General features: G+C 59.3%; 2 protein-coding genes across 6 annotated transcripts in view; one reads left to right on the forward strand and one right to left on the reverse strand.

Moving 5' to 3' along the window:
• Positions 1-11,991, forward strand: part of SLC25A47 (solute carrier family 25 member 47) — a 19,230-nt gene extending 7,239 nt beyond the window's left edge. The window contains exons 1-6 of one of the 2 annotated variants that reach the window (XM_049706516.1): positions 3,901-6,103; positions 8,206-8,249; positions 8,559-8,630; positions 9,343-9,525; positions 10,178-10,508; positions 10,807-11,231. In XM_049706516.1, coding sequence (XP_049562473.1) covers positions 6,076-6,103; positions 8,206-8,249; positions 8,559-8,630; positions 9,343-9,525; positions 10,178-10,508; positions 10,807-11,087 — 939 coding nt within the window. In that variant the 5' untranslated portion in view covers positions 3,901-6,075 and the 3' untranslated portion in view covers positions 11,088-11,231. Of the gene's footprint in view, positions 1-3,900; positions 6,104-8,205; positions 8,250-8,558; positions 8,631-9,342; positions 9,526-10,177 lie in introns of those variants that run through there. The other variant, XM_033420233.2, reaches the window with a different exon arrangement.
• Positions 11,992-15,082: 3,091 nt separating this feature from the next.
• The window catches only part of WARS1 (tryptophanyl-tRNA synthetase 1), a 33,740-nt gene continuing 23,745 nt past the window's right edge, over positions 15,083-25,077 (reverse strand). For 2 of the 4 annotated variants that reach the window (XM_004262398.4, XM_004262399.3), the window contains exons 7-11: positions 22,115-22,215; positions 20,095-20,207; positions 19,709-19,882; positions 16,836-16,976; positions 15,083-15,667 (exon numbers count right to left, since the gene is read on the reverse strand). In XM_004262398.4, the coding sequence (XP_004262446.1) occupies positions 15,506-15,667; positions 16,836-16,976; positions 19,709-19,882; positions 20,095-20,207; positions 22,115-22,215 (691 nt within the window). In that variant the 3' untranslated portion in view covers positions 15,083-15,505. Of the gene's footprint in view, positions 15,668-16,835; positions 17,106-19,708; positions 19,883-20,094; positions 20,208-22,114; positions 22,216-25,077 lie in introns of all 4 variants that reach the window. The other 2 variants (XM_049706515.1, XM_049706514.1) reach the window with 1 other exon arrangement.

Genomic DNA, 25,077 nt, shown 5'->3' on the forward strand with positions numbered 1-25,077 from the left:
AGTCTTAACCGCTGGACCACCAGGCAGGTCCCCCTGTTGCTGCCTGTGCAGAAACCACCCCCTTCAAGAGGGCCACGACTGCATAAAGGCCTTGTGGCCGGACCCTGGCTGTGTGGGAAGCTAGGCGCCGTGTTTTGAGCCTGCTCAGGCGGTCCTGTGGAGCAGGTCCATTTGGCCAGGAACTGAGGCCCCCAGCCGACAGCCGTGTGAGCGAGTCAGCCTGGAACACGGTCCTCCGGCCCCCGGCAGGCGTCCAATGGCGCAGCCCTGGCTGACAGCTTGACTGCAGCCTCACGAGAGACCGTGAGCCAGAGCCCCGAAACTGAGCTGTTACCGGATCCCTGACCCTCAGAAACGGCGAGATAATAAACATTTGGTATCATAAGCTTCTGAGGAATTTGGGGATAATTTCTCATGCAGTAATAGATAACGAATACACTCCCCAGCCAGGCCGGGGCTGCCGGGCAGCATCTGAGTCATTTTTGCATCCCAGCACCCAATGTGAGGCCTGCACAAGAAGGTGTGCGCTGGAATGAATGAATGACTGACAGACGTCAATAGCTTGCTCTCCCCACATCATCGGATATGCTAGGCCTCAGGCCCTGCTTGGGACAGAGCCTCATTCCTCAATCCACGCCCCTGGGTCTTAGGTCTGGGTGGTGTCAGAGGTCATCTTGTCCAGGCGAGAAGCCTGAGGCCCAGGGGGTATGATCCTCTCAGCCCTTCCAGCCAGTGGACCCCAGGGTTGAAGATGCCTCCTGGGCAGGTCGTGAAGGGGTCACAGGGGACTGGAAACAGGAGATGCTGCAAGAAGTGACCGGAGGGTTTTGGCTATGGCCTGGGTGCTGGGGAACTGGGGAGACAAGGCCGGCGTGTGGGTGGAGGCAGGGCAGGACTGGAGGAGCCTGACCGCAGGCCCAGGAGCAAGCCAGCAGCGGAGCCGGGCCTGAGGCTGCTGGCTGGCCCTTCGAGGGTCTCTTCTGCTCCGTCTGACAGCCGGTGCCTGGAGCCTTCAAAGTCCTTACTGGCATTGGGACTTCCCTGGCCGTCCAGTGGTTAAGACTCCGCGCTTCCACTGCAGGGGCTGTGGGTTCGACCCCTGGTCGGGGAGCTAAGATCCCACATGCTGTGTGGTGAGGCCAACAAAATAAGAAAAAAAGAATTTTAAAAGTCCTTATCTGCATTAACCCTGCCCTAGGTAGCTGTCGTCCCTGTTCGCAGATAGGGAAACTGAGTCATGGGGTCCAGTTCATCGGTGTCACCGGTGGCACAGCGGGGCTTAAATTCCAGGTCTTCCCCTAATTGTCACTGGCCCACGGTGTCCTCATCTGTAACACAGGGGTGGCTCCAGGGGGCCTGGCGCTCTGAGCTGAGCTCAGACGTAAAGGCAGCACCATCTGGCACCCCCAGTGGGAGCAGTGGGAGCTGGGGGCAGCCCTTCCTGTTCACCCCGTTGCCAGGGTGGAGGTGAGGGCACGGGAGACAGCAGGGGATGCCCTGTCATATGCTTTGCAACCGAGGCCCTGGGAGCCAGGGCCCTAACCCCTCAGGATATCAGAGGGGGGCTAGGGTGTCTGGGAGAACTGAGGTGGGGACTCTTCCACCCCCTTTCCCCCGAACCAGTCACACCCTAGAGATACCCCCCCCCACCAAAGGTGGGTGCAGCCTTGCCTCCTGCCCGTGGCCGTGTGGTCTGCAGCACCCAGCTGGGCATGGTGCGATCGCGCAGAGCACGGCAGGGGTCGAGCCAGAGTGTACAGGCTTCTCTCCTGTCCCATTTTACAGATGAAGAAACTGAGGCTCGGAGAGTCACAGGGTGAGCCAGGAGAGCACCCGGGCCCTCCTGACCTTGTCCAGTCTTGCCAAGGAGCCCCATTTTCTGGAAATGCCAATCTCCAGAGCCAGCCCAGTCCTCCAGTGCCCATTCTGGACTCATTGCCTGGAAATCCCACTGTCCCCCTCACCCCCGCCCCTCTAAATCCTGCCAAAAATGGCAACGTATGTGACAGATAAAAATAGTTCAGGTATCCTTGACCCAACAGACTCCTCTCTGAGAACGTGCCCACTGAAACGCCAAAGACTCCAAAGCGTGATTATTGGAGCATTTTCTGTAATAGACCGGAGTATCAAGTACAGTCCAAAGGACATCACTAGCTCCAAGGACACCACTAGCAAGTTGAATCATAAGGGTGATATTCAGAGCTCCTGGCTGAAGGCATGGCTCCAGGAGCCTCGTGGCTGCTGACGCTTTAGCTCTCTCAAAGCCATATGGTGGGAAGCAACAGAACTGCTCTCTTACAAAGACACTGAGGCCCCAGCGGATCACACAGTGAGAAGCGCAGGGTGAAGGCCACGCCCGGGCAGCCTGGCTCAGCCTCCTGTCCACCCAGGCCCCGCGGCCACCCCACGGGCACTGTGTTCATGCAGGAGAAGGAAGTGAGTCCCCAGGTGCCACGGTGGCAAGGCGTCCCAGATGTATTGATAAGGAAAGGAAGCAAGTCGCGAAACGATGGTAAAAGAGAACTTGTATCTGCCTGCGTCGTGCTGGGAGGCGGGACCCGCGCCTGGGTGGCGGGGCTCTCACTTCTGTGCCGGCTGCATCTCTTTGGTCTGGACTTTTTGTTAGTAACGTGCAGTCATTCCTTTTGCTATGAAGTGTAAGAACGCGTTTTAGGATGTGTCAAGCTCCTCCATGGCGCCTCGGCCAGCAAACAGCCCCGCCATGCCCAGGGGGGTCTCGCTCCCCCGAGCCCTTTGCATTGGCGGGGCCACGGTTGTCTGTGCCATGTCTGTCTCCCCCTAGAGGGCGGTTCGGAACTCCTCGCTCGGGCTTTGTAGGGCCACACGTGGTGGGGCTCTGCCGTTGGTGGAGGAGGCCTACAGCCGACCTTGCTGCTAGTGATAGTAACCCTTGCCACTGGGAGGCGTGGCCCCAGCAGCTGCCCATGGGCTCTGTCTCCTGCCATCCATGCAAGACTCAGAGAGGTCACACCACTGTCCGAGTTCACACAGCTGGGAGAGGTGGAGCCAGGAGCCAAGTCTAGGCTGGGGTCTCCCCCAAACCATGTGGGGTTCTCCTGAGCCAAAACCCCTGCCCACCCTGCCACCAGACGGCCTCTTTGCCAACTCCTGTGTCAGGGGTGAGCACATGACCCTGCCCTGGGTTCATCCATCTGTCCATCCACTATCCATCCATCCAACCATCCCTCATCTATCTACCCATCCCCCACCTTCCCATCTCTCTGTCTGTCCTTCCATCTATCAGTCCTTCTCTTCTTCCATCTATCCATCCATCCATCTCTCCATCTATCCGCCCTTCCATTCACTGACTCATTTTTTTCACGCATTTACTCATCCAGTCTCGCCAGGGTGCTCTCCCTGGGCTGGGCGCTGTGGGCTCAGGGACAAGTCCAGTACGACCCTGCCTGCAGAAGCTCACAGCTGGCTGGGGAAACGCGTAGACCGGCACAAAGCAGCCTGAACAGTGAGGTGGCATGTTTTCTGTTTCTGCTGTGGAGAAGGCTAAAGTTTGGGCATGTTTGTTCAGGAGACAAAGGGCAGGTGAAACTTGGCTGCAGTGACCAAGAAAACACGCCTGTCTCAAATGCCACCTCTTGGGGTGCCCTTTCTAGCACTGTCCCCGCCCCCCACCAACACCCCCTGTCCCCTCCCTACTCTGACTCTCACTGGCACTTATCGCCCTCTGGCAGACTCTTTATTTTGGTTATTTATTGTGTTGGTTTTCTGTCTCCTCCCCTGGAACGTAAGAGCCAGGAAAGGACCTTTGCCTGTGTTTACCGCAGTGGCCCAGTGCCTAGAATGTGGCATGTAGCAGGCATGCAGCGTGTGTTGCCCAGGTTGGGGGCATGGGTGGGGTGGGCTGTTGTCCAGGGGTGGAGACCATGCAGCTGGGGGCTGTGCACGTGGGTAGCGGGAGTGGATCCCAACGTGAACTTCAGAGGGTTGACCTCAGGACTGGGTGCCTCACAGGATGTGGGGTGCAGGGGGAAGGGTGGCCAGGGCAATTCCTGGGCTCTGGCTCAGGTGCCTGGGGCTGGGTGGCACTTAACTACATTAGACACTGCAGGAAACATGAGACTAGACAGTTCCCTGTTCTTTCAGTTAGACAACACGCCTCAAGCTCCCTCATCATCCAAGGTTCCGGCCCCTCAAGTGTAACATCTGCAGTTGAACCCATGTCCCAAATGGATTTGCCCTGCTCAGAACTGTCCTGTCGTCACCTCCCTCCTTCTAGAACCTATGCTCCTACTAATGCAGCCTTAGTGTCTGGCTGGCCACTCCCGCAGGGACACACGCGGGGTTTGCCCTGAGTGCTCACAGACGAGAGGCAGGCACTGTCCTCATTTCATGGGTGCAGAAACGGAGGTTCAGAGAGGTCAAGGGCTTGCGCAAGGTCTCAGAGCTGGGATTTGAAGGCAGACAGCCTGGCTCCTAACCAGATGCTAGCCTGAACCTCTCTAAAGGCCAGGATGGATATCAGGACTGGCCTTGGAAAGGCTGCCTTTTGCCCTTTGTCCTCTGTCGTGGCAGCGGCCACTGCCAACCTGTGTCCCCCCACCTTGCTCCACAAACAGCTGGGCAGGTGGAGGCAGGGCTCCCCCTCTGTCAGCACCAGTCAGTTCAAGGCCAGCCTGCAGATCCTTCTGTCAGAGGACAGGAAATGGGCGGACACATGGCCCCTGCCCCAGGGCCGCCTGGACAGGGCTGCCCAGACACTGCCCTGTCAACACCTCTCCCCACCGGGGGTGACCCTGGGCAAGTGCACAGCCTCCCTGAGCCTCAGTGACCTCGAAGGGCTGTGTGGGGTCACGTGGGGGCGTGTTGAGCACACCACTGGGTCGATGGCCATGAGCGCAGGGCTCACGGGCGTCAGGGCCTGGCCCTCGGCAGCAGAGAGGGGCTGGTTGTGCAAGTATCCAGCGATCAACTCTGGCCCTGCCGCTTGCATGGCCCTGGACGAGTGCCTTTTCCGGGCCTCAGCGGCTCCATCTGTAAAATGAGACCATCAGCCCTGCCTCCCTCCCGGGGCTGTGACGGGGACCCCCTGAGCTGGTGAAGGAGGGCTTGGTTAACTAAAGCGGGCTGCAACTGCCGGGGGGTGCGTCACCATTCTTTACAGTGGTTTCCAGTGCCCAGCAGACAGAAGTGGCCTCTTATTGGAGCGGCTTCCCCTCCAGGAGTGCCCTGGTTTGGTTAGAGGCCAAATCAGCAGCCCCTGCCCCCGTCCTTTTGTTCAGTGAGCCCTGTTCAGAGCTGGGTCCGTGTTGGGCGCTAGGGACTCAGAACAGAGGCAGACCTGGCTGGGGCCCTGGGCGCAGGGAGAGAGGTATGCAAGCGGCAGGGGAAGTGTGGGCCCAGGGTGGTGTGAAGGGCGTGGAGTAGAGGGTGGGCTGCCCGTGACCTCTGTTGGGGCTGCTCACAGAAGGGCTCTGGCCAGCCTCCTGGATGCTTAGTCGTCGGTGGCCTGTCGCCCCCAACTCCCTCCCTGCTAACTGGAGCTCCTTGGGGACAGGGCCGGGGTCTTATTTGCTTCAGTGCAGCCTCAACTCAGATAGTGTTTGTTGAATGAATCAGCGATGGAGCTTTGAGGGTTCCCTGGGCAGGAACAATTCCAGGGGAGTCGAGGAGGCCCCAGGACACGGATGAAGTCTGAGCTTGGGCTGGGAGGGATGGGGGCATCACAGCCTCCCAGGAGCTGACTGGACGTGGCCTGGGGCCAGGCCTGCAGGCGGTGCAGGCGGTGCAGACGGTGATCCTGCTTCCCGGGCTTAAGCCTCCCGTGGTCTCCCACACACTTCCCGACACCTGGGTTCTGAGCACACTGGAACAAGGGTCCTTTGGGGTAGTGGGGAGGGAGTCCAGGTGGGCACTGACCTGCCTGCTGCCCAGCACGGCCTCTGCCTTCGGGGCCACTGGTCAGCAGGCTCCGCCCCCCACCGCAGGTATAAGGTCTGAGAGGAGCCCGCGGGGAGCTGTTGAGGCCACCCTGGTGGTGGCAACGTACCTCCCTCAGGCACGCTGACCGCAGGGCCTTCCCTACCAGCCACGCTGTCCATGGAGTTTGCTGCTGGAGCCATCGGAGGTAACAGTGGGGACAGAGGGGTCTCGGGGGGGAACGCTGCTCCTGGGGCCAGCAGGAGGGGCTGGAGGCGGTGCTCTGCCCGGGCAGCAGTGGGGTTTGAAGCCCCCCGGAAGTGGCCGGCACCTGGCGTGGGCCACAGGTGCTGGGAGGACAGAGCAGTCTTCCCGGAGGCTCGGGGCAGGCGACACAGGGCCCAGGAGGAGCTTTTGGGGGGCCGGCGGGGGGGAGTCTGCACTGGCCTGGGGGGGCTCAGCCTGGGAGGCTGAGGGGCTGCTGGGTGGGAGCAGAGGGTGGTCTCTGCGTGGCCAGGGGGAGCCTGGGAGCTGTAAGCATGGAGTGGGATGGCGGAGTCATGGGAGGGGAGGGGAGGCTCCAGGAGAGGGTGGACAGTCAGGACAGATGGGGCCTGGGGCCTGCCACACTGACTGCAAGGGTGGGCGCGGAAAGGGAGGGTCCCAGCCGAGCCCAGCACCCCCGTCCGCTGGCTGTGTGCACACACAGGGCCAATCCCGGCCTTGCTGACCCCCGGACCGTTTTCACTTTCGGGGAAAGGGCTATTGTGAGCGCCCGATGCAGAGACAGCCGGCCCACGGGGAACGGGCTCCTACCGGCATCGATCACACACACACAGGCTATTTTGGGCGAGGCGCCCTTGGCCTTGCTCCTCTTGTGAAACAGCAGCGGCTGCCCGTCAATACTTCTGGGAACGGTGTGGGGTGTTTTCAGAAGGGGAGGGCGGTGCCGAGCCAGGAGAGACCAGGGCCCTGGCCTCATCAGTGGGTTTCCTGAGGTCCCGCTGTGGGCCGGGCCTGAGGCCAGCTGCTTCCCTGGACATTAGCCCCCTAAGGAGGAGGCTCAGAGAAGGGGCTTGACTTGCCCAAGATCACATGGCAGGAAGGGCTCCCGAGTCCTGCATCTTTTCTCCAGAGCCCAGGGAAACCCTAGGTGGCAAGGGCTCCTGCTCTGTGCCTGGCTCCGGGTCATGGGGATCAGACCTGGGCCTCTTCCTTGAGGAACTCTAGTTCTGGAGTCAGAGACGGCAGGCGGTGGGACAGCAGCAAAGCCATATGACAGGGGCTGTGACTAACGTGTTTTCTGGCACAGAGGCAGCCCGGAGTATAGGGGTCAGGGAGGGATCCTGAGAGGAGGTGATGCTATGGCAGGCCTTTGATGGATGAGTAGGAGTTTGGTGAGGTATATGTAAGGGTCAAGGAGGGGTAATTCTACCCAAGTCAGTCAGTCAGTCTTTTGCTTCACTCTTTGTTCCTTCACTCATTCATTCAGTTTATTCTTTCATTCATGCGTATTTCGCGAGTCCTGGGATACACAGTAAATAGGGCACAGCCCCCACATGCCTTACTGTCCTCAGATGGCCCTCACCGCCCCCCACAACCAGGGATGAAATCCCAGGGACCTGCCCACTAGCTCTCTGTCTTTCTCATGGCAGTGCTGGGGGCTTGGACGTTGAGACCCTGGTGTCAAGACAGGAGAAAGAGATAGGCGGGTGGCACCTGGCCCTCTTTGCAGGAGGCAGAGGGCCCTGGTCCAGGAAGCCTTGAGTCCTACTCTGTCCCATGCAAACTTGTGCTTCCAGGCAGTTCCTCACAGAGGCCTGGGGTGACCCGGACTTTCCCAGCCCCCAGCCTCTGCTTAGGCTGTGTCCCCCCGCCATCACCCCCAGAGCTGTGAGGCGCAGCTGCCTCCTGGCTTGCAGACAAACCCTCCACAGACTGAGACTTGAGGGCGAGCTCGGCCTGGCTTGGAGACAGGGCCCAGCAAATTTTGGACCAAGTCTCCCAAAACACACCGCCAGAGGGGAGGCCAAGGAGTGTCCCTGGCTTTCAGAATGAGGCCCCAGTGGGCCAAGACTCGGGAAGGAGAAACCACTAGCAGCCTGGCAGACATCAGTTTACCTCTCTGAGCCTCAGTTTCCTCATCTGTAAAATGGGGGTCACGCTCCCTCACTGATGAGACACGGTGTGGAAGAGAAGAGCCAGGTGTGGCCTTTCTCAGCAGAAGCACCATCAGGGTTCACCCGCCCCCTCTCCCTGGGACGGCTCAGGCTCCCGCTCCTCTCACCGGTTCCTCTGGTTTCCTTCCAGGCGTCTGCGGTGTTGCTGTGGGCTACCCCCTGGACACGGTGAAGGTGCGGTCATCACCAGGCCCCTGCTACCCACCCCAAGGCCCCTGCCTGGGCTTAAGCCCCCCATTCATGGCCAGAAGACCTTTCTAGCCTGCTATTCAGAGCCAGTCGCCCCAGGCTCCTCGGGACTGTAGTGCCCCTTTCTCCCCCTGTGCCTCAAATTTCTCATCTTAAATGGGGCTCACTGTCCCTGCTCTGCCCACAGTCGGCAAGGCTGCGACAATCAGGTGTTGGCTCTTCCCCTCCCCCAGGGCCTGCCAACCTTGCCCCTGGCCCGGAGCCACCCCTTCCTGAAGCCCACTTCTCCCACAGGTCAGGATCCAGACAGAGCCCAAGTACACGGGCATCTGGCACTGCATCCGGGACACGTATCGCCGAGAGCGGGTAGGCCTGGGGAGAGGGTCACGGCAGCAGGATGTTGGGGCCTCGGACCCCAGGGCTGCCACTCACCAACCAGCCTGGCAATACTGAGCTCCTCTCTGAGCCTCAGTTCTCTCACCTTCCAAATGGGAAAAGTTGTACCAACCTCCTGGATTCCTCCGAGAACAAGAGCCAGGGTGTCTGGCACACAGGAGGTGCTCAGAATGAGGTCCTGCCTCCAGAAGAGGGTCTAGAGGGGACATCTGGGGACTTGGAAGGTCTGGGGAGGAACCTGTTTGCATTTCTGTCCCCTCCAGCCTGGGCACCCCTTGAAAGAATGCTGGGTGGAGTCATCAGGGGTCCCAGGGTCCAGCTCGGAGCCCCGTCCAGAGGAGGGTCTCAGGGACACTTACCAAAGTGAACTTGGGAATCAGTGCCGACCAGGGGTGAGCAAAAGAGAAACAGCAACGACCAAGCTGCTAGTTCAATGTCATTGTCATCAAACAGCTGCCCTAGGTCAGGCCTGGCCCCCCGCCCTTCAATCCCTCAGCACAACCTCACGAGTCGGGGGTTACAATCCCCATTTTACAGCCAAGGAAACTGAGGCCTGAGGCAGTCTACATGACTTGCCTGAGGGAGGACAGGGCAGGGGCTCAGGACCCCCTCGGGCAGCCACTCCCCCCAGCTGGGCCTCTGGCCTGACTCGAGCCCTCGGGCCCCCTCCACCTGCCGCCAGGTGTGGGGCTTCTACAGGGGCCTCTCGCTGCCCGTGTGCACCGTGTCCCTGGTGTCGTCCGTGTCTTTCGGCACCTATCGCCACTGCCTTGCACACGTCTGCCGGTTCCGCTATGGCAGCGCCGACGCCAAGCCTGCCAAGACGGACATCACGCTCTCTGGATTCGCCTCCGGCCTCGTCCGCGTGAGTGGGGCGGGGTGACGGGGTCCCGGGACCGCAGGGGTGGGGAGACGCTGGATGGATCCTGGGGGACTGTGGCTGAGTACACAGCTGACTCGGTAACTGAGGGCAGGCTAGGGAGCCTCTCTGAGCTTCTGTCTCTTCATCTGTAAGAGGGGTGGTGAGGTCACGCACGTGAAGCCCCCAGCACGGGGTCTGACAGGTATGAGCGAGCACGACATGTAGCCAATGTTATTAGTAAAATTATCCTCTATGTTATCTATTAACTTTATCAATGCTTACATTAAGTGTTACATTATTCTTACACTAAATACTTACATTAATTAAATAATACATTAATATGTCATTAATAGATTAATGATGAGATTAAGCGCTTTCGTGAACTGGAGTCACATTTACCCGACACCTACTGTGTGTCAGGCCACTCTGCCAGCAGAGAACGTGTAGCTAAAGGAAGCAGTGGCTCCGGCTGGGTGGGCGCAGCCGCCTTTGAACCCCACTCCACCATGGCCCGTGGGCCAGCCCGGAGCTTCCTGGGGCCCAGGCTCCCTGGCGGTCACCACGGGCCACAGGGGCGGAGGGAGGCCAGGGGCAGGGAGTGCGGGCAGCGGGCAGCGCTGCATCCTCGTCCCTGTCGGCCCCGCCCCTGCTCCAGGTGTTCCTGACCTCGCCCACCGAGGTGGCCAAGGTCCGCCTGCAGACGCAGACGCACACGCAGATGCAGACGCAGCAGCGGCGCCCCTCGGCCTCGGGGCCCTCGGCTGTGCCCCCCACGTGCCCTGCGCCCGCTGTGGGTCGGGCGCCAGGGCCCAAGTACTGCGGGCCGCTGCACTGCCTGGCCTCGGTGGCCCGGGAGGAGGGGCTGCGCGGCCTCTACAAGGGCAGCTCGGCCCTGCTTTTCCGGGACGGTCACTCCTTTGCCACCTACTTCCTCTCGTACGCCGTCCTCTGTGAGCAGCTGACTCCCGCTGGCCGCAGCCGGCCAGGTGAGCGGGGGCCAGGGCCTGGGGCGGTGCTGGTGGCGAGGCTCAGCCTGGCGGGAGTTGACGTGGGGGGAGGAGACGGGCTGAGGTCACACTGGCACCCAGTGCCTCCCAGGTGGGAAGCTCATTGCCCTCAACAGGAGTCAGGACAGGCCTGCTCTGGGTGGCCCTGGACAGGTCATGTCAGTGGCGAGAGCCCAGGGCTCCCTCATGGCCAGGCCCCGCCCTGGGTGCCCACCAGCTCTCCTCGGGGGCCCCAGTGCGGCTTCCAACCAACGTGCCCGTGGGGCCCTCCCCGCAGACGTCTTGGGCGTGCTGGTGGCCGGTGGCTGTGCAGGGGTGCTGGCCTGGGCCGTGGCCACCCCTATGGACGTGATCAAGTCGCGCCTGCAGGCGGATGGGCAGGGCCAGCGCCGCTACCGGGGCCTCCTGCACTGCGTGGTGACCAGCGTTCGGGAGGAGGGGCCGAGGGTGCTCTTCAAGGGGCTGTCGCTCAACTGCTGCCGCGCCTTCCCCGTCAACATGGTGGTCTTTGTCACCTACGAGGCCGTGCTGAGGCTCATGCAGGGCCTGCTCTCATAGCTGGCGCCCATCCCCCGGGGCCAACCCGCCAGCAGCTTCCAGAGGCCGCAGGGGCTGGAGGGGTCGGAGGGGAGTGTCGGGGTCTGGGCCCCAGGGGGCCATCCCCCCGACTGACCACGAGGAGGTCAAGGGGCCCAGGGCTGGCCTGAGGGTCACAGGAGCCAGGGAAAAGCGGGCCTCTGGGATGAGGATGCGGCCGCCTGCAGCCGTCTTTGCGTGTGGTCAGTGGCTCGTACCGGCTCCCCTCCCACCTCGTCCCGCCACCCCCTCGGCTCCCCATCCTTCTCTCCCCGCTCAGCTCTCCCTGCTGGGCAGCGTGCTCTTCATTCCTGGTCCTCAGACACAGCCAACTGGTCTCCCCACCAGCCGGAACCCGGGTGCAGCCGCCTGGCACCCGGCGCGCTTGGTCCCCACACCAGGATGCTCAGGGAGGTGTCGCCCGAGCCCGGTCACCCCGCCTCACTCCGCCTGTGGACCCGAGACTCAGCGGCGAGCTGTTGCCAATAAAACGTTTCTCGGGCAGTTCGGTGGTGTTGCTCCGTGGTCTGTGGGGCTGGTGACTGGGTCCCCATCTCCAGCTTGTCCTCAGAGGCCAAGCCCTCCAAACCTGTGTGACCAGGGCTCCCACTGCACTGACGGCACGCTGAGGCCCCGCCAGCTCTCCGGCTGGCCCCGCTCCCTCGGCCTTTGGGGCCGGGGGCCACGCCTGTGCGCTGAACCTGCCCCAGGGGGCCGTTCAGCATGATGCCTGCTCTCCTCACCACCTCCATCCCAAACCCACCCCCTTTCTGAGTGAAACTGATCTCCAGCCAGTTCCAGACACCAGGATGTGAGCTGCCTTTCCATGGGGCCTGGAGGAGGGAGGCTCCGTGTGTCCTCAACACCGCTGGGTCCGTACACAGGTTATCACAATGGCTCAGAGAGGACCGGCCTACCCAAGGCCACCCAGCAGGGAGAATGGGGGTCTCACACCTGCACTTCTGAGGCCCCAGCCCTCTCTCTGGCATCACATGGCTTCCGGTGACGGTCCAACACGAACCTTCCGGGTGCCCACCACAGCAGCCCTCTGGTAAAGCCAGACAGCACCTGCCTTGATGCTCAGACACTAGCCTTGACCGTGACTTTGGACTGAAGTCCAGTGTTCACTGGTCCACCTCCAGTGTTCTGGCTGAACACAACTTTCCTGTTCCCAGAACACGTGGGTGGACCCTCTCCTCCGGCCTCTGCTGTCGTACGGACCCAAGCATTTGCTTACACCCTGCGCTCCCTGCCAGGGACGCCCTTCCCTCCGCTCTGCCTGGCTAACTCCACGCATCACTAATCCCAGACATCACTTTCTCCAGGAAGCTCAGCTGCTTTGAGGTGTCTCCTGCTCTGCTCCGTGGGGCCTGGTTTGTGGTCTGGTCACTTACCCACCTCCTGCACCCCCCCGCCCCCGCCGCCCCGAGACGGTAAGCCGCGCACGGGCTGCACATGCCTGATGTCAGGGCCCGGCACGCAGCAGGTGCTCAGGGAGTGTGGAGTGCATGAATGCATGAGGGAGTGAACGAAGGCCCGCAGTGGATTCCTGGAAGTTCATCAGGCTGCGGTTAAAGACACTGGGATGCTTTGGCCAGGTGCGGGGAAAAGGGCGTCTCCTAACAAAAGGTTTCAATATTCGTCAAACCCTGTGTCCACTTTTGGCAAGAAGACGACTAGTGTGTCCTCCTGCTTTGGCCCTGGAAGGAGAGTTACTCCTTCCTCATGGGGAGGGTGGGGACCGTCGGTCACGGAGCACCAGCTCTGCTGTGCTGGGGAAGTGGCTCTGCAGGAAGGCCCGGGCCTTGCTCCGGCTGCATCCTCTGGGAAGCAGGGCCCTTTGGAGAGCGGATGTGAAGGGACAGGGAAGAGAAGGGCTGGGCCCAGTGTCAGCGGGCCAGAGCTGGGCTCTCCTACTGAACGGGGCCACCCTAACCACGTCCGGGCTGCACCTGAAGTTTCAAATGGGAGATAAAGGGTGGTCACCCAAGGGCTCCCAGAGCCTGTGCTGACTAGGGGTCATGGGGCCTCCGAGCCCCATCTGCCGCAGTCTGCGCAGGGCCTGGCCCAGCTCTCCACTGCCGTCAGCGGGCTCCTCAGTGCCCCTCAGATGCAGCTCCACTGGGCTCCCCCAGACTGGGGACAGAGGCGGAGCAAGGTCTGAGGGGTGGATATTAACAGTCACGGGGGCTGGGGACCGACCTCCCACTTCAGCCCCCAAACACTGCCGGGCCGCACACCTGCCCATCCTCATCCAGGGCATCTCTCGGGGAACTTTAAGAATCTACTGGTTTGCAGCAAAATGTGGCGGGTGGGAGGGTCTGTGGCCCTTACCAGCAGTGACCTTGGGCAAGTCACCTGACCTCTGGCCCAGGGCCTGGCTGACCCAAACATGAGGTGTCAGTGCTCTTGTTTTACGGGCAACGGGGGGTCCCGCCCAAAGTCACTGGCCTGTGTGGGGCCTCAGCCCTGCCCTTCTGTGGCCCCAGGATGACACCCGCTCCTTCTGGAGGCTCTGGCTGGGTGAAGGGGCGGCTCTGCCACCCCGGGGACTTTGTTGTGGTCCCTCCTGTGACGTGGACACAATGGAGCAGAGAGAGGTTGTCTCAGCTGCCCAGGCCACACAGCCTTGCCATCTTCTGGGCTCACCTCCACGGGCCACATCCGGTCCAGCGGGAGCTGAGGCCGGGAGAGGAGACGGGATGAGCTCGTGCCGCACACGGCACCCGGCCACCCAGGTGGAAACCTCAGGGCCCTCACGTGTAAAACAGCCTGTGCGAGGAGACAGCACACGAGACAGGATGGGCATGTTTGGTCACAACTCACTGTGTGGCCTCGGACAAGTCACATTCCTCTCCTGAGCCTCAGTTTGCCCACGTGCAGTACAGGGTGGGCGGGCAGAGCGAGCCCAGGGCTCCATTCCGGCTGGGCCCCTGGCCTGGGCCCTGTCACTACATGGCGCTGCTCTGACGCTCCCGTGCTGTCTGCGAAACAAGGACATCTGCTTGCATTCTCCAGCAGCTGCTGGGAACCTCCAGGAGGGTGGAAACCAGCACGGGGAGACCGCTGAGCGCCAGGAAGGCGCCGCTTCCAGCCTATTCCCGAAGCCTGCACCTCCACACCGTGGGGCTCCTGGGACCACGCTTCCATCCCACACCATCCCGGTATGACCCGTGCAGGAGCTAGGGCATCCACGGAGGGTCAGGCGCAGCACGGCCCTGGGCTGGAGCGAGGCCTCTGCTCACCCCTCAAACCCCAGACGGAGCACAGTGACACAGGCGGGACCAAAGGAAGTTTATCTGCCACGAGCGAGACCAGAGCGGGGCACCCAGGAGTGGACCCTGCACCTCCAGCCAGGGCAGGCTCTTGGACCCAGGGCTTCCCCGAGACAGGCCATTGCTTTTCTGAAACTACACAGGGCGCTTGGTTAAACAGGCCTCCCATAGACACACAGCTGAGGGCCTCGAGGGCTGCTGCACGCTGCCTAGCTGTGCCCACCCATCTGGGGCACAGGCAGGGCACTGCTCTGTGCAGACAGACTTCCACGCCAGTCAAGTGTCAAAACAAAAGCACCTGCAAAGGCAACAGACTCCCCTCAGCGACTGGCACCATCAGAGTAAAGCAGCCATCAGTTCTCAGGATGGAGTGTCTAGGATTACTTGGTGCAAACAAAATATTAGTACGTTCAGGGAAAACAGCATGATTTCTGGAGTACGGTACATGCACGGTCTGGAGTCTGGCACGCAAACTGGGAAGTTTCACCCACAGAAGACTCAATTTAGTAAAAACCGGCCCACTCTGGCCAATATTCAGAAAAGTTCAAGGCCGCTTCCAAGCCGAGAGGTCTCTTGGTTAAACACTTAGCAAAGCTCTTGGCCAGCACTTCTTTTTTGATTTTGGGGGCATTGCTGAAATGCCTCTTGTGCCCATTAAGCTTCCCCACAACAATTTTTCGAAGCACTTCTTTTTGGTTTTATGATAATAACATCTTGATTCCAGGTATGCATACACAGACTACATATTCTTTGATAGAGCACGTTTAAGAGTATGTTTGGATGTAGGATGCTTTCAAACAGGAGCTGTCCTGTGGACCAGAACAGGCTGGCCAGTGGACATCCAGCCCAAGGCTGCACATCCTTGGGGCTGCTTTGTGGGAGAGACTCCAGCTGGACTTGTCTGTGTGACCACTCAGTGTTACCCGGCACCCAATCACCCCACAGGGTTATGCTCACAGGAGACAGGGAATGACATTCAGCAGAAGAAACAGCATTGATACACACAGAGGGCTTATAGACACCAGACCAGTAATTACCGTGTGACACAGCCTAAGGGAAGTGGTGATTCGACTGGGCTGGGATTCTTGGTAAATTACATCTCAGTAAATGTATAGAAAGTGAGCGTTACTCAAAGTCGTAGGACAGCTTCCGGGGAGTCATGAACTCTTTCACTATCTCGTCTGTGACCTCCTTGCGCCGGGCCTGGTGCTCGGCGATCAAGGGCTGCAGAACTTCTATGAGCTCCTTCTTGAGCTCGCCGGTGAGCATGGCCCCGCTGGTATAATCCTGCCCGGGAGGAGACAGGCCATGTGAGAAACGGCTGCGCACGCCCTGGGTACCTCCCTTGCCCGGGCACCACCCATGCAGAGCCTGGCACACGGGCGGCACAGAAAAACGAGAACCTTAAGCCATGCCTTTCTTAAAATGCCTCTGGGCCCTGGTGAGCAGCCGCGACTCAGGCTGGCACAGCGAGGGGAACAACGGGGTCCGCCCCCCACCTCGCCCACCCTCCTGCGGGGTCGGGGGACTCCACGCCCTGAGCCCGGGGCTGCCCCCTTCAGCCTTACTGGCTTCTCTAAAATCTCTGCCGAATCTTTTTTCATTTTCTGATTGTGATGGTAACATGTACTTACTGAACAAACTTAACAAGGTACCGAAACCACAAAGCAGCAGCAAAGTAAAGATAAAAACCCCCTGCGAAGCCAGTGCCCAGAGGCTAAGGGCCACTGCTACTATCCTGGCATGTCTCCTTTTAGACTTTTTCTGGTGCGTTGTATTTAAACATAGTGGATCTCACTGCACGTCCAATGTGGTGTCCTTTTATCACTGTCACTGGCGTACTCCCCCGTGTGATCATAAACCTCACACCTGCGTGATAATCCCTCCTGACGATTCTCAGTTAAGGTTTCCTCTGTTGTACAGAGTCTCTCCTGAACTTTTTGCTACTATCATTTTTACCGTCTTTGCATAGAGAGCTCTTTCTTATTCAGGATTAGTTTCTTGGAAAAGATGCCAAGAATTGGAAAACCTGAAGCAGGAGCTATGAACATTCTTCGGGCTCTCTGGCTTGCTGAGAGGCACGCAGGGAACGCTCGACTCACCCGGGTGAGCCCCAAAGCGTCTGGATTACAATCAGTGCAAATACGGCACAAACCCGCTAAATGGGTAGTGGAATTGTTTCAACATTGAAGGCGTCTTGATTTCACTTCTGTTTCTCGATGACTAGTGGGATTAAACTCTCTGTGTGGCTACTCACTAGCGGTTTGTATTTTCTCTTTTGGGAACTATCAGTTCATGAGGTTTCTGGGCACGTGGTCAGAACACGACCGACCTAACTCAACTCTAATCTGGTCTCAGCTGAGCGCCTGCCCCTCAGGCACCAGGGACACCGGCTGCCCCCAGCGTGGCTGCCAGGCCTTCCAGGTCCCGTGTGGGCACTGGGCCCCCGCCTCACCTTCCTGATCTGCTCCAGCCTGTCGTCATCCTCCAGGAAGAAGGTCAGGTACATGAAGGACACGTCCACGTCGCAGTTGCCCCCAAACTGCCGGTGCTCCTCCGTGGTGTCTCTGCCTCCGGAGAACGCGTGCTTGTTGACCTGCGCCAGCGAGAGGACACACATGCTCGTCGGGCCGCCGCCCTGCGCATGCAAGCCGGCCCGAGCAGTGGGGGGAGGCCTCGGGCTGCTCCTTCCCACCGAGCCCGGGACGGGCCACCGCGGGGCTCGCTGCGGAGAAGGGGGGACCGGAGGGGGGATGAGCTCTGACCCCCCCACTCCCCAGAGACACAGAATAGAATCGGGAAAGCCAAAGCACCACCTGTGCTGAAATTTGGGGAAAATGTCCTAAAGTGTCCTCGGATTCAGTAAGAGGACAGATACGAGCCATCTTCAGAGCAAAAGGGACGAGCAGGGAAGGGCGGCTGCTGCCTGGGAGGGTGCGCTCTTGGCGGAGGACAGGAGAGCAGAGCACCCCCCCACCAGCCCCCCACCGTGGACGGGAGGACGCGAGGCACAGGACCGGGCTCCTGGGAGGGCAGAACCCGTGAGGAGCGCCGAGGTGGACAGGGCCCGCAGGCGGTGCCCACCTAAAGACAGGCACTTCGAGAAGCTGAAGAAAGAAAGACTCAGAAACTAACAAAATGGTTTGTAGGATTGAAGATAATCTTAGAGAAATCAGGGTCAAGAGGTAAGAGAAGAAAAGCCAAAAAGGGGAGACAAAGTTCCTCCAGTGTTCTTTCAACGACTATTTGAGAAACTATCACGTACAAACGTCACCCTCATTTTCTTCCGGAAAAGGGTGTGTCAGCAGTCTCAGTGGAGACGTTTGGTAAGCCTCCCAGCAGGACTCCAGAGCAGATTCCTAACCGGATCATCCAGAATCGCAGACTAACGTCGGGGGGCAGAGGCTGGCGGCCACGAGTGAGGCCAGAGAAAGCTGGACTTTCTGGTGGGAGTGCCAGCGGCTCTGAGGGACAGCAGAAGCTCCGACCTGTCCCTGGGCGTGACGGCCCAGGGAGGCGGGAGGCACGTTTTGGCCCGCATGACAAAGGAGCGGTCCAACGATCCACATTTGAACTGAAATCTTAAATTTGGGTGGTACTCTACAGTTTGCAACCACTTTATATGTGATCTCATGGAAGCCTTGCCCCTAGTCTGCAGTTTTGTACAGCTGCTCCCACTTGACAGTGACACCTGGACAGCCATGGTCACCCACCAATGGCAGGTAAGTGGCGGGGCCCAGACAACCCAGGGCTCCCGCCTCCTGGCCACCCGAGGGCCCAAGCTGTGCGGGACCTGGGTTATGGCCCTGCCCCACTGCTTCCCAGCTGTGTGAAAGTAGGGAAGCTGCCGGACCCCTCTGAGCCCTACGTCCTTGCTTCTGAAATGGACGCAGCCCCCGGGGTGGCTGTCAGGACTCAGTGAGCTCGCACAGGTGAGCACATGGCAGGTGATCACGCAGCCAAGCTGCCGTGTCCGCAGCACTCTACTGTTGTTATTCGTGGGAGGGGCCTGGAGCAGATGCCCCCTCTCCTGGCTGGCGTGGAGATTCTGCTTCTGGAGTTGAAGGTGGGCTTGGGGATTGGGAACAAGGGTCTGGCCTGACCCTGTCCTGCCCCACAGGGTGCTCGTGACCCTGGCAGCCTGGGTGGCTCCCGACCCTCCACTCACTGCTCACCCAGCCCTCGGGTCTTTGCTCGTCCTGAGTGAATGAAAAATGTCCCAGAGCCAAAATGACTTATTTAAAACAACTTCCAAAAACAAAACAAAATGACTTCTCTGCTACAGGGAACAGGAGCTTCTCGTCCCCTCTAATGCACTCCGTGCTCTGGAATTTTCGGCCAGAAGTGAAAGAGAAAGGAAAGCCCTGCCGAGGCTGGGAAAGCTGGTGGCTACCACTTCCTGGAAGACAGTTCTGATACTAAGGTTCCCCATTGTCAACCAGAATCTGGGACTTTCCAGAAGGCGTAGGGGCCCGGTGGTCACTCAGATGGGTGCACTACATGCCTCAAATCCAGTTTCTGTCACTCCTGTTGTGATCGTCCAACCCGCAAACGTGCACTTGGTTCCAAATGAAATGTCAACAGCTTTGTGGAACAGAGAGGGGACTGAACACATACTGGCAGTTCAGAACTGAGCAACAGAAGTGCGGCCCTGAAAAGTAAGGAAGTTCAAACTAATTCTGATTTCCAGTTTCTCTGGTGACCCGGAAAGTATTTACTGAGCTCCTGCTGCACGCCGGGCCGGGCATAGCACTCCCAGGCGGGACCCGACTGTGGAAGGAGGCTTATCAGTCTTGAGTCTCAGTGAGAACGCTCTGGAGAAAACCAGCCCCTACCAGCTTGGTAACGGCAGCTCGTGGGCCGTGGGTTCCGGTGGAAACCTGGTCAAGCTGGTCATCCTCTCCGGGCCTCATCCTTCTTGTCTTTAAAGGGAACACACCACTATCTCCCAGTGAGGATTAAAACCTAGAAACATAAAGAAAGCACCTGGCCCAGCTCCTGGAATACGGCTGATGCCCAGAAATACACTACATTTTTTCTATTGTTTAACTGTAACTAAAGAAAATTGCCGTGATTTTGCTTCCCAAACAGTGTTGGTGAGGAAATCAGAGAAGAAAAAAAAGAAAAAAATTCCAAAGCCTTGCCCACATGAAAAGACACAAATAAGAAAATCCCCCTGTCATCTGGGAACGGGGACAGGCTGCCTGGACCCTGGAATTCAGGGCCCCCGTGGCAGCGGAGGCCAAAGGGCAGAGCAGCACCACGCGTGCGTGTCTCCCCGTGGTGTGGCCCTGCGCAGGGGCCGCCCGCGCCCCAGCTGCCGCTCACCTTGGTCTTGATCTGCTTGGCCGTGTCTGTGAGGAAGATGGAGGAGTTGGGGTCGCTGGCGCTCATCTTGGTCTGGGCCCCCTGCAGGGCGGGGAAGAAGGTCGAGTGCAGCAGGGCTGGCTTAGGGTAGCCGATCCTGGGGGCCACGTCTCTGGTCATCCTGAAGTATGGGTCCTGTGGGGAGGGAGGGGACGGTGGGAGAAGTGGGCCAGCTGCTAGCCCATGAGCAACCCCTGAGCGGGCCTCACAGCAACCCCCAAGCTTCCGGTGAGTGCAAAGAATCAGCTCCACCCCGCAACACCTTTTAGACCCTCCTTTCCCACCGAAGAGGGCAAAGAACCTCCTGCAACACCCAGGATGACACAACCCTGGCCCTGCCTCCTGACCTGGTCAATGGCACACGGGATGAGGCACTGGACATCTGTCCGGTCTCGGAAGATCTGGGGGAACGAGTTGCTGAAGGAGGGAGCGGCCTGGATGGCAGGAAAACTGATCTTCCCTGGAAAGGAGGACAAAACATCTTTATACACGAGACCGCTTCCTGCTGGAACTGTAAAAGGGGTGAACAAAAATCGGCTTTCTCCCCACTGGAAAAGTAACAGTCATTAAAGAAAACCTGAAAACTACAGAAGAGTAGAAGGAAGAAAAAACCCCCTATAGTCCCGGTTTGTGTCTCTTTTCACCCATTTCCTCTCCCTTTCACTCTGCATTTCAGTTGTGATTCTCCTCCGGTCTGTTTTTACAGGCTCCACTTTGTACCCACACTCTACCCCATACACGTGCCCTGGAGAGTCAGCGGTTCTCCACCCCCTGGGCGTCTGGGTCGTTCCTCGGCTTTAATTATGATACATTATGACCTCCTGGTGCATAGAACATTCTCAATATTTTGGATGCTGCTGTTGTTAACACTGCTACTGCTATTTGCTTAGACCTGCAGAAGCGGAACTCTGGGGTCAAAGGGCATGGATCTTGGTGTGACCCTTGATAAGTGGAGCTGGGCCAGTCTGCCCCTCTGCGCTGCTCAGGCATTTCCCAGGTAGCCCACGTGGCTCCAGCCCTGAAACGCTGTCTCTGTGATGCTCTTTCCCGGCAGCTGTTCTCTCCCCTCTGCAGAAAGACACGCCTCATTTCTGGGCTCCTTTCTGCCTCTGGGTGTCCGCGTGGCAGCTGCCACTGGCACCAGCACCCCCTTTACAGCACTGAGCAGCCCCGGCTCTGGCTCAGGGCCTTCCCTGGGCTCGTCTACGCCCCACGACTCTATGGAGAAGGTGTCACTGTCGTCCCCATTTTATGCACGTGGACACCAGGCTCAGACTGCCTCTGTGGTTTCCCAGGACTAGTGTGCAGTCAGTGAGTGGCTGAGCCAGGGTTCGAGCCCAGGTCTCCTGGCAGCAAAGTGTGTGCAGCTCCTCGTCGCGCCTGCTGTCTCCCTACTCACTTGGGCAGCCTTCAGGGAGACACCTCTCCACTCCATGCCGGGATTCCCAGGGTTAAAAAACCCTTTCAAAAGCACCGGGTTTATGCCCCAGTTGTCAGGAATGATCTGACCGAAACATCGAAGGGTTCTGCTTATGTGAAAAGCCTCCCAATAAGGCCTCTGCGCATTTCTCTCTGCACTCTTCCTTACAGGGCCCTCACGGTGGGCCCTGGAATGTGCTCCGTCCCAGCAGGCACACCCGGCACAGAGCGCCTGCAGGCACATCCTGGGAGCTGCCTGGGGCCGTGCACCCAAAATAAAGGGGAGGGGGTCCGGAGACCCAGCCGCTAGTCTCAGGATTGATTCTCTGCCCAAGGAGCTAAGGGTCTCAAAGGAGAGAAAGCCAACGCATCTGAAGGGGGTGTGGAGGGAGACACAGGGAGAGGGGCGTAAACGTGGGCAAAGGGGCCTATCTGCTGCGGACAAGCCTGGAAGGAGAGCGAGGGAGGGCAGGCAGGGTGGGCTTCCCTGGGCCTCCAGTCAGGACCCTCCTTTTGCAGGTGGGGAAGCTGAGCTCCAGGGAGACAAAGATGGCAGGTTCCGGCCATAGAGCAGGCCCTCCTGCAGCCCCTGGGCCCCCACCAAGGCCTCCCACGCGGACTGGCGTCCCAGGAGCAGGCGGAGGACAGAAGTCATCCATACCCTTCTCTTCTTTCTAAACCTTAAAACGAACGGATAACTAAGGAGAGGGACAGAGGGTGTCCCGAGGGATAGCTCCACATGGCCCAGAAAAGGGGCCAAAGGCATCACACCAGCTCTTGATGTTCCAGGGAAAACCCACCTATTTAAAGAGACAAACTGCAAATGCTACCACCTCAGAGAGAGCTCAGCCCCGGGCAGGCACCAAGCGCGTCAACCTGCCTCCTGCTGAGCTTGGCTCCTGTCTGAGGGCAGCTGGGCGGGGACCGCGGGCAGCAGCGGCTCCTTACCGATGCAGTCGCTGTCAGTGAAGCCGAAAATGCCTTTCACCTGGTTGAAGGTGACGTGCTTCTGTATCTTCACCACGTTCTTGTAGAAGCCTGGGCTCATCCTGCAAAGACAGTCAGAATCAAACCCCGGACCCAGAGGGTGGCGTCCACTGAGGGCAAAGCAGCAGATGGTACAACATGGCAGGCCAGACACAGGCCGGAACACACTGGGGAGGAAGGCGCTGTGACGCCCCCTGGACGCAAAGATGCCTGCGGCAGGCGAGGCGAACACACCTCTACCTGTGGAAGGAAATCAACATGAAGCTGATAAGCAACTAAGGCAAGAACACACGGGATTCAGTGGTTGACTCAGCAGCTAACATGAGATATTGAGATTCTGCCAGGGTCACTGCTGAGCATACGGGGCTGTAAGTTTGGGGGCCCCAGTGCAGCTTTTCTGTTGAGACGGACTGTGTGCTTTCTCGTGGGAGATTACCGTTGACCCTGGAACAACGCGGGTCCACTTACACGTGGTACTTTTCAGTAGTTAACACTGCAGTGCTACATGGTCCTGGCTTGTTGAATCCACGATGTGGGGAACTTAGGCTGTGGAGGGCCGACTGTGAGTTATACGTGGATTAACCTCCTCATTGTTCAAGGGTATTTGCAACCTGTTGCTGGATGTAGTGTCCGGATAGCAACTGACGGGCCCAGGAAGGAGGGTCTGTCTCAGTGCAGCTGGTCCTCCCTGCATCCGGCCACCACTGTCCCCTCCACCGTGGGGCAGCCAGGCTGTCTGGACAGGGCGAACTCTCCTGGGTGGTGAGGGGTGTGAATACAAGGCCTGGATCTGTGGCAGCCATTCTGCTATTAGAAGGAACTAGGCTGAAGGGGCAAAACCCAGAGGGGCTTCTTACACTGCATCTTTCGACTAACATATTCAGTAGCTCTTCCTCCAGGCCCTATTATGTGTCAGGCACCATAAAGATAAAAGGAAAAGGCGGGAAAGCTGCCGTTTACTATCGGGGGCAGGAGCTGTGCTGAGTGCGGGAGACACACTGCCACTGCCCCGCTCCCCTGTGAGGCGGCAGCTTTGCCTCCACTTTCACAGAGGCTCAGAGAGGTTATGGTCATAGACCTAGTGAATCTAGGACCTGGGATCCAAACCTAGGCTCGTCTGGCCCCAAGGCCTGTGCTTTTCTCACCACATCTCACAGCGTTTGAAGAGTTTAAGGCTTCTGGCCCGACGGAGGGCCACCGAATGCCTCTGGACAGGCACGGGGCGCGCGTCAGAAGCGCAGGGATGCCGGCTGCCTGCGTCTAGGGCAGCCACAAGGCAGGGAGGCCAGTAAAGGCCAAGGCCACCGCGGCAGGGTCTGTTCGAGTTGAGCAGAGTCCCACTCAGACAGGGAGCAAGGGCGGGGGAGGGATGGTGGCTTCCACTTCAGCCCTGGGGGCACCGGCCAGGGTGGGAACAGTGCTGCGAGGACGCGCCAGGAGCAATGGCAGCAAGCAAAGCGCTCCCAGCACAGGTCACCCCCCCCGACACCCCCCGACATACACTGAACACACCAGAGAGCAGAGCGGGATAGCCACCTGCAGAGATGCCCGCTCGTTCATCCTGCCGGAACAGGAGCGACCTCCATGCCAGGGGTCTCCTGGGGGGAAGCAGCAGGCCTCGTGCTGCCTACGCCTGGCGAGGACCAGCGCTGTCCGCCACCAGGGGGGGATGGGCAAGAACTCCGTGCATCCTGGGGTTGAGGCGACCGTCAATGCTAGTCCCCTGAGCAGATCAGCCGGTAGGCCCATCCTCTTGTGTCTGGGGTCGTGCTGCATAAGATGGCCTCCAAGCCCCACAAGGAGGGAAAGTCTACAGCAGCCCTAGTATCAGAAGCAGTGCTTCTGAAGAAGACCGCCTTGACCGTTCTTGGAGGCCGGGTCGCTCTCTGGCTGCACCGAGAGCATGGCCACCCCCCGCCACCCCCCCAGGGATGTCTGTCCCCCGGGCTTGCCCCTGTGCCGATGCAGCGTGACGCACCCCGAGGCTTCGCCTTGGGGACCAGAACAGACCCAGCTGCATCCTGTAAATGAGGGCTGGGTACCAGTTTGTCCCCCGAGAACACCTGCCCCTCACACTCACATAGCTTGGAGAACATGGCCTGGATTTCCTCACACAGGCAGGCAAATGAGCGACAGGGTTCTAAGTTGGAAGAGATTTTCAAGAGTGACACTGGGCACTCACCAGGGCCAGGCTCTGCTGGAAGCGCTCCACATGCAGCAGTTCAGTGGTCAGTCCTCATGAAGCTGCAGCGTAGGTGCTCCCGTCCACTGAGCTAACCACCCTGTCCTTTCTGTTCTTCCTTTGTCCTCACAACACTCATTCTCACCTGGTTTACTACCTGTTAAGTCCCGTTAGAGAGAACCTGACGGAGCGGCTGGATAACTGTCTTGGCTGCTGACCCCCAGCATCAGTCTGACATGTAGCAGATGCTCAATAAACACCTGTCCAACACTCACTGCCCGAGTCACACAGGAGGTGGCGGTCAGGATGCGAGCCCAGGCGGGCACTCTGAACCCCCCAGCTAGACCACCCCTAACTAGTAGTAACCCCCCACTGCATAGGAAAACGGGAGCTCAGAGAACTGAAGGACTTGCCCACAGGAACCAAACCAAGCCCGGCACAGAGCTGGGTCTGGACCACTGGCTTTCAGCGTCCCGGAGCAGTGTCCTTCCACCCCTCGGGGGTCCTGTCAGGAAGGCCCCTCTGGGCCCCAACGTGTGGGGGGACAGGGTGGCGGGAAGCCTCAGCCCCAGCACCGACTCCTTCCCCCATGGAGCCCCCCGAGGGGGTGGAGGAGGCTTTGTTGTGTTTCTTGTTCGTAAGGAAGATTGGCTTGGGAAGGAGCTTCATGAAGTCAGAGATTTAGATTTTGAGTTAAACTTCAAGAAAAAAAGTAAAATGCTTGAGTGTTTAGAAGAAACTC

The sequence above is a fragment of the Orcinus orca genome, chromosome 2, assembly GCF_937001465.1.
Source record: "Orcinus orca chromosome 2, mOrcOrc1.1, whole genome shotgun sequence".
Taxonomy (NCBI): Eukaryota; Metazoa; Chordata; class Mammalia; order Artiodactyla; family Delphinidae; genus Orcinus; species Orcinus orca.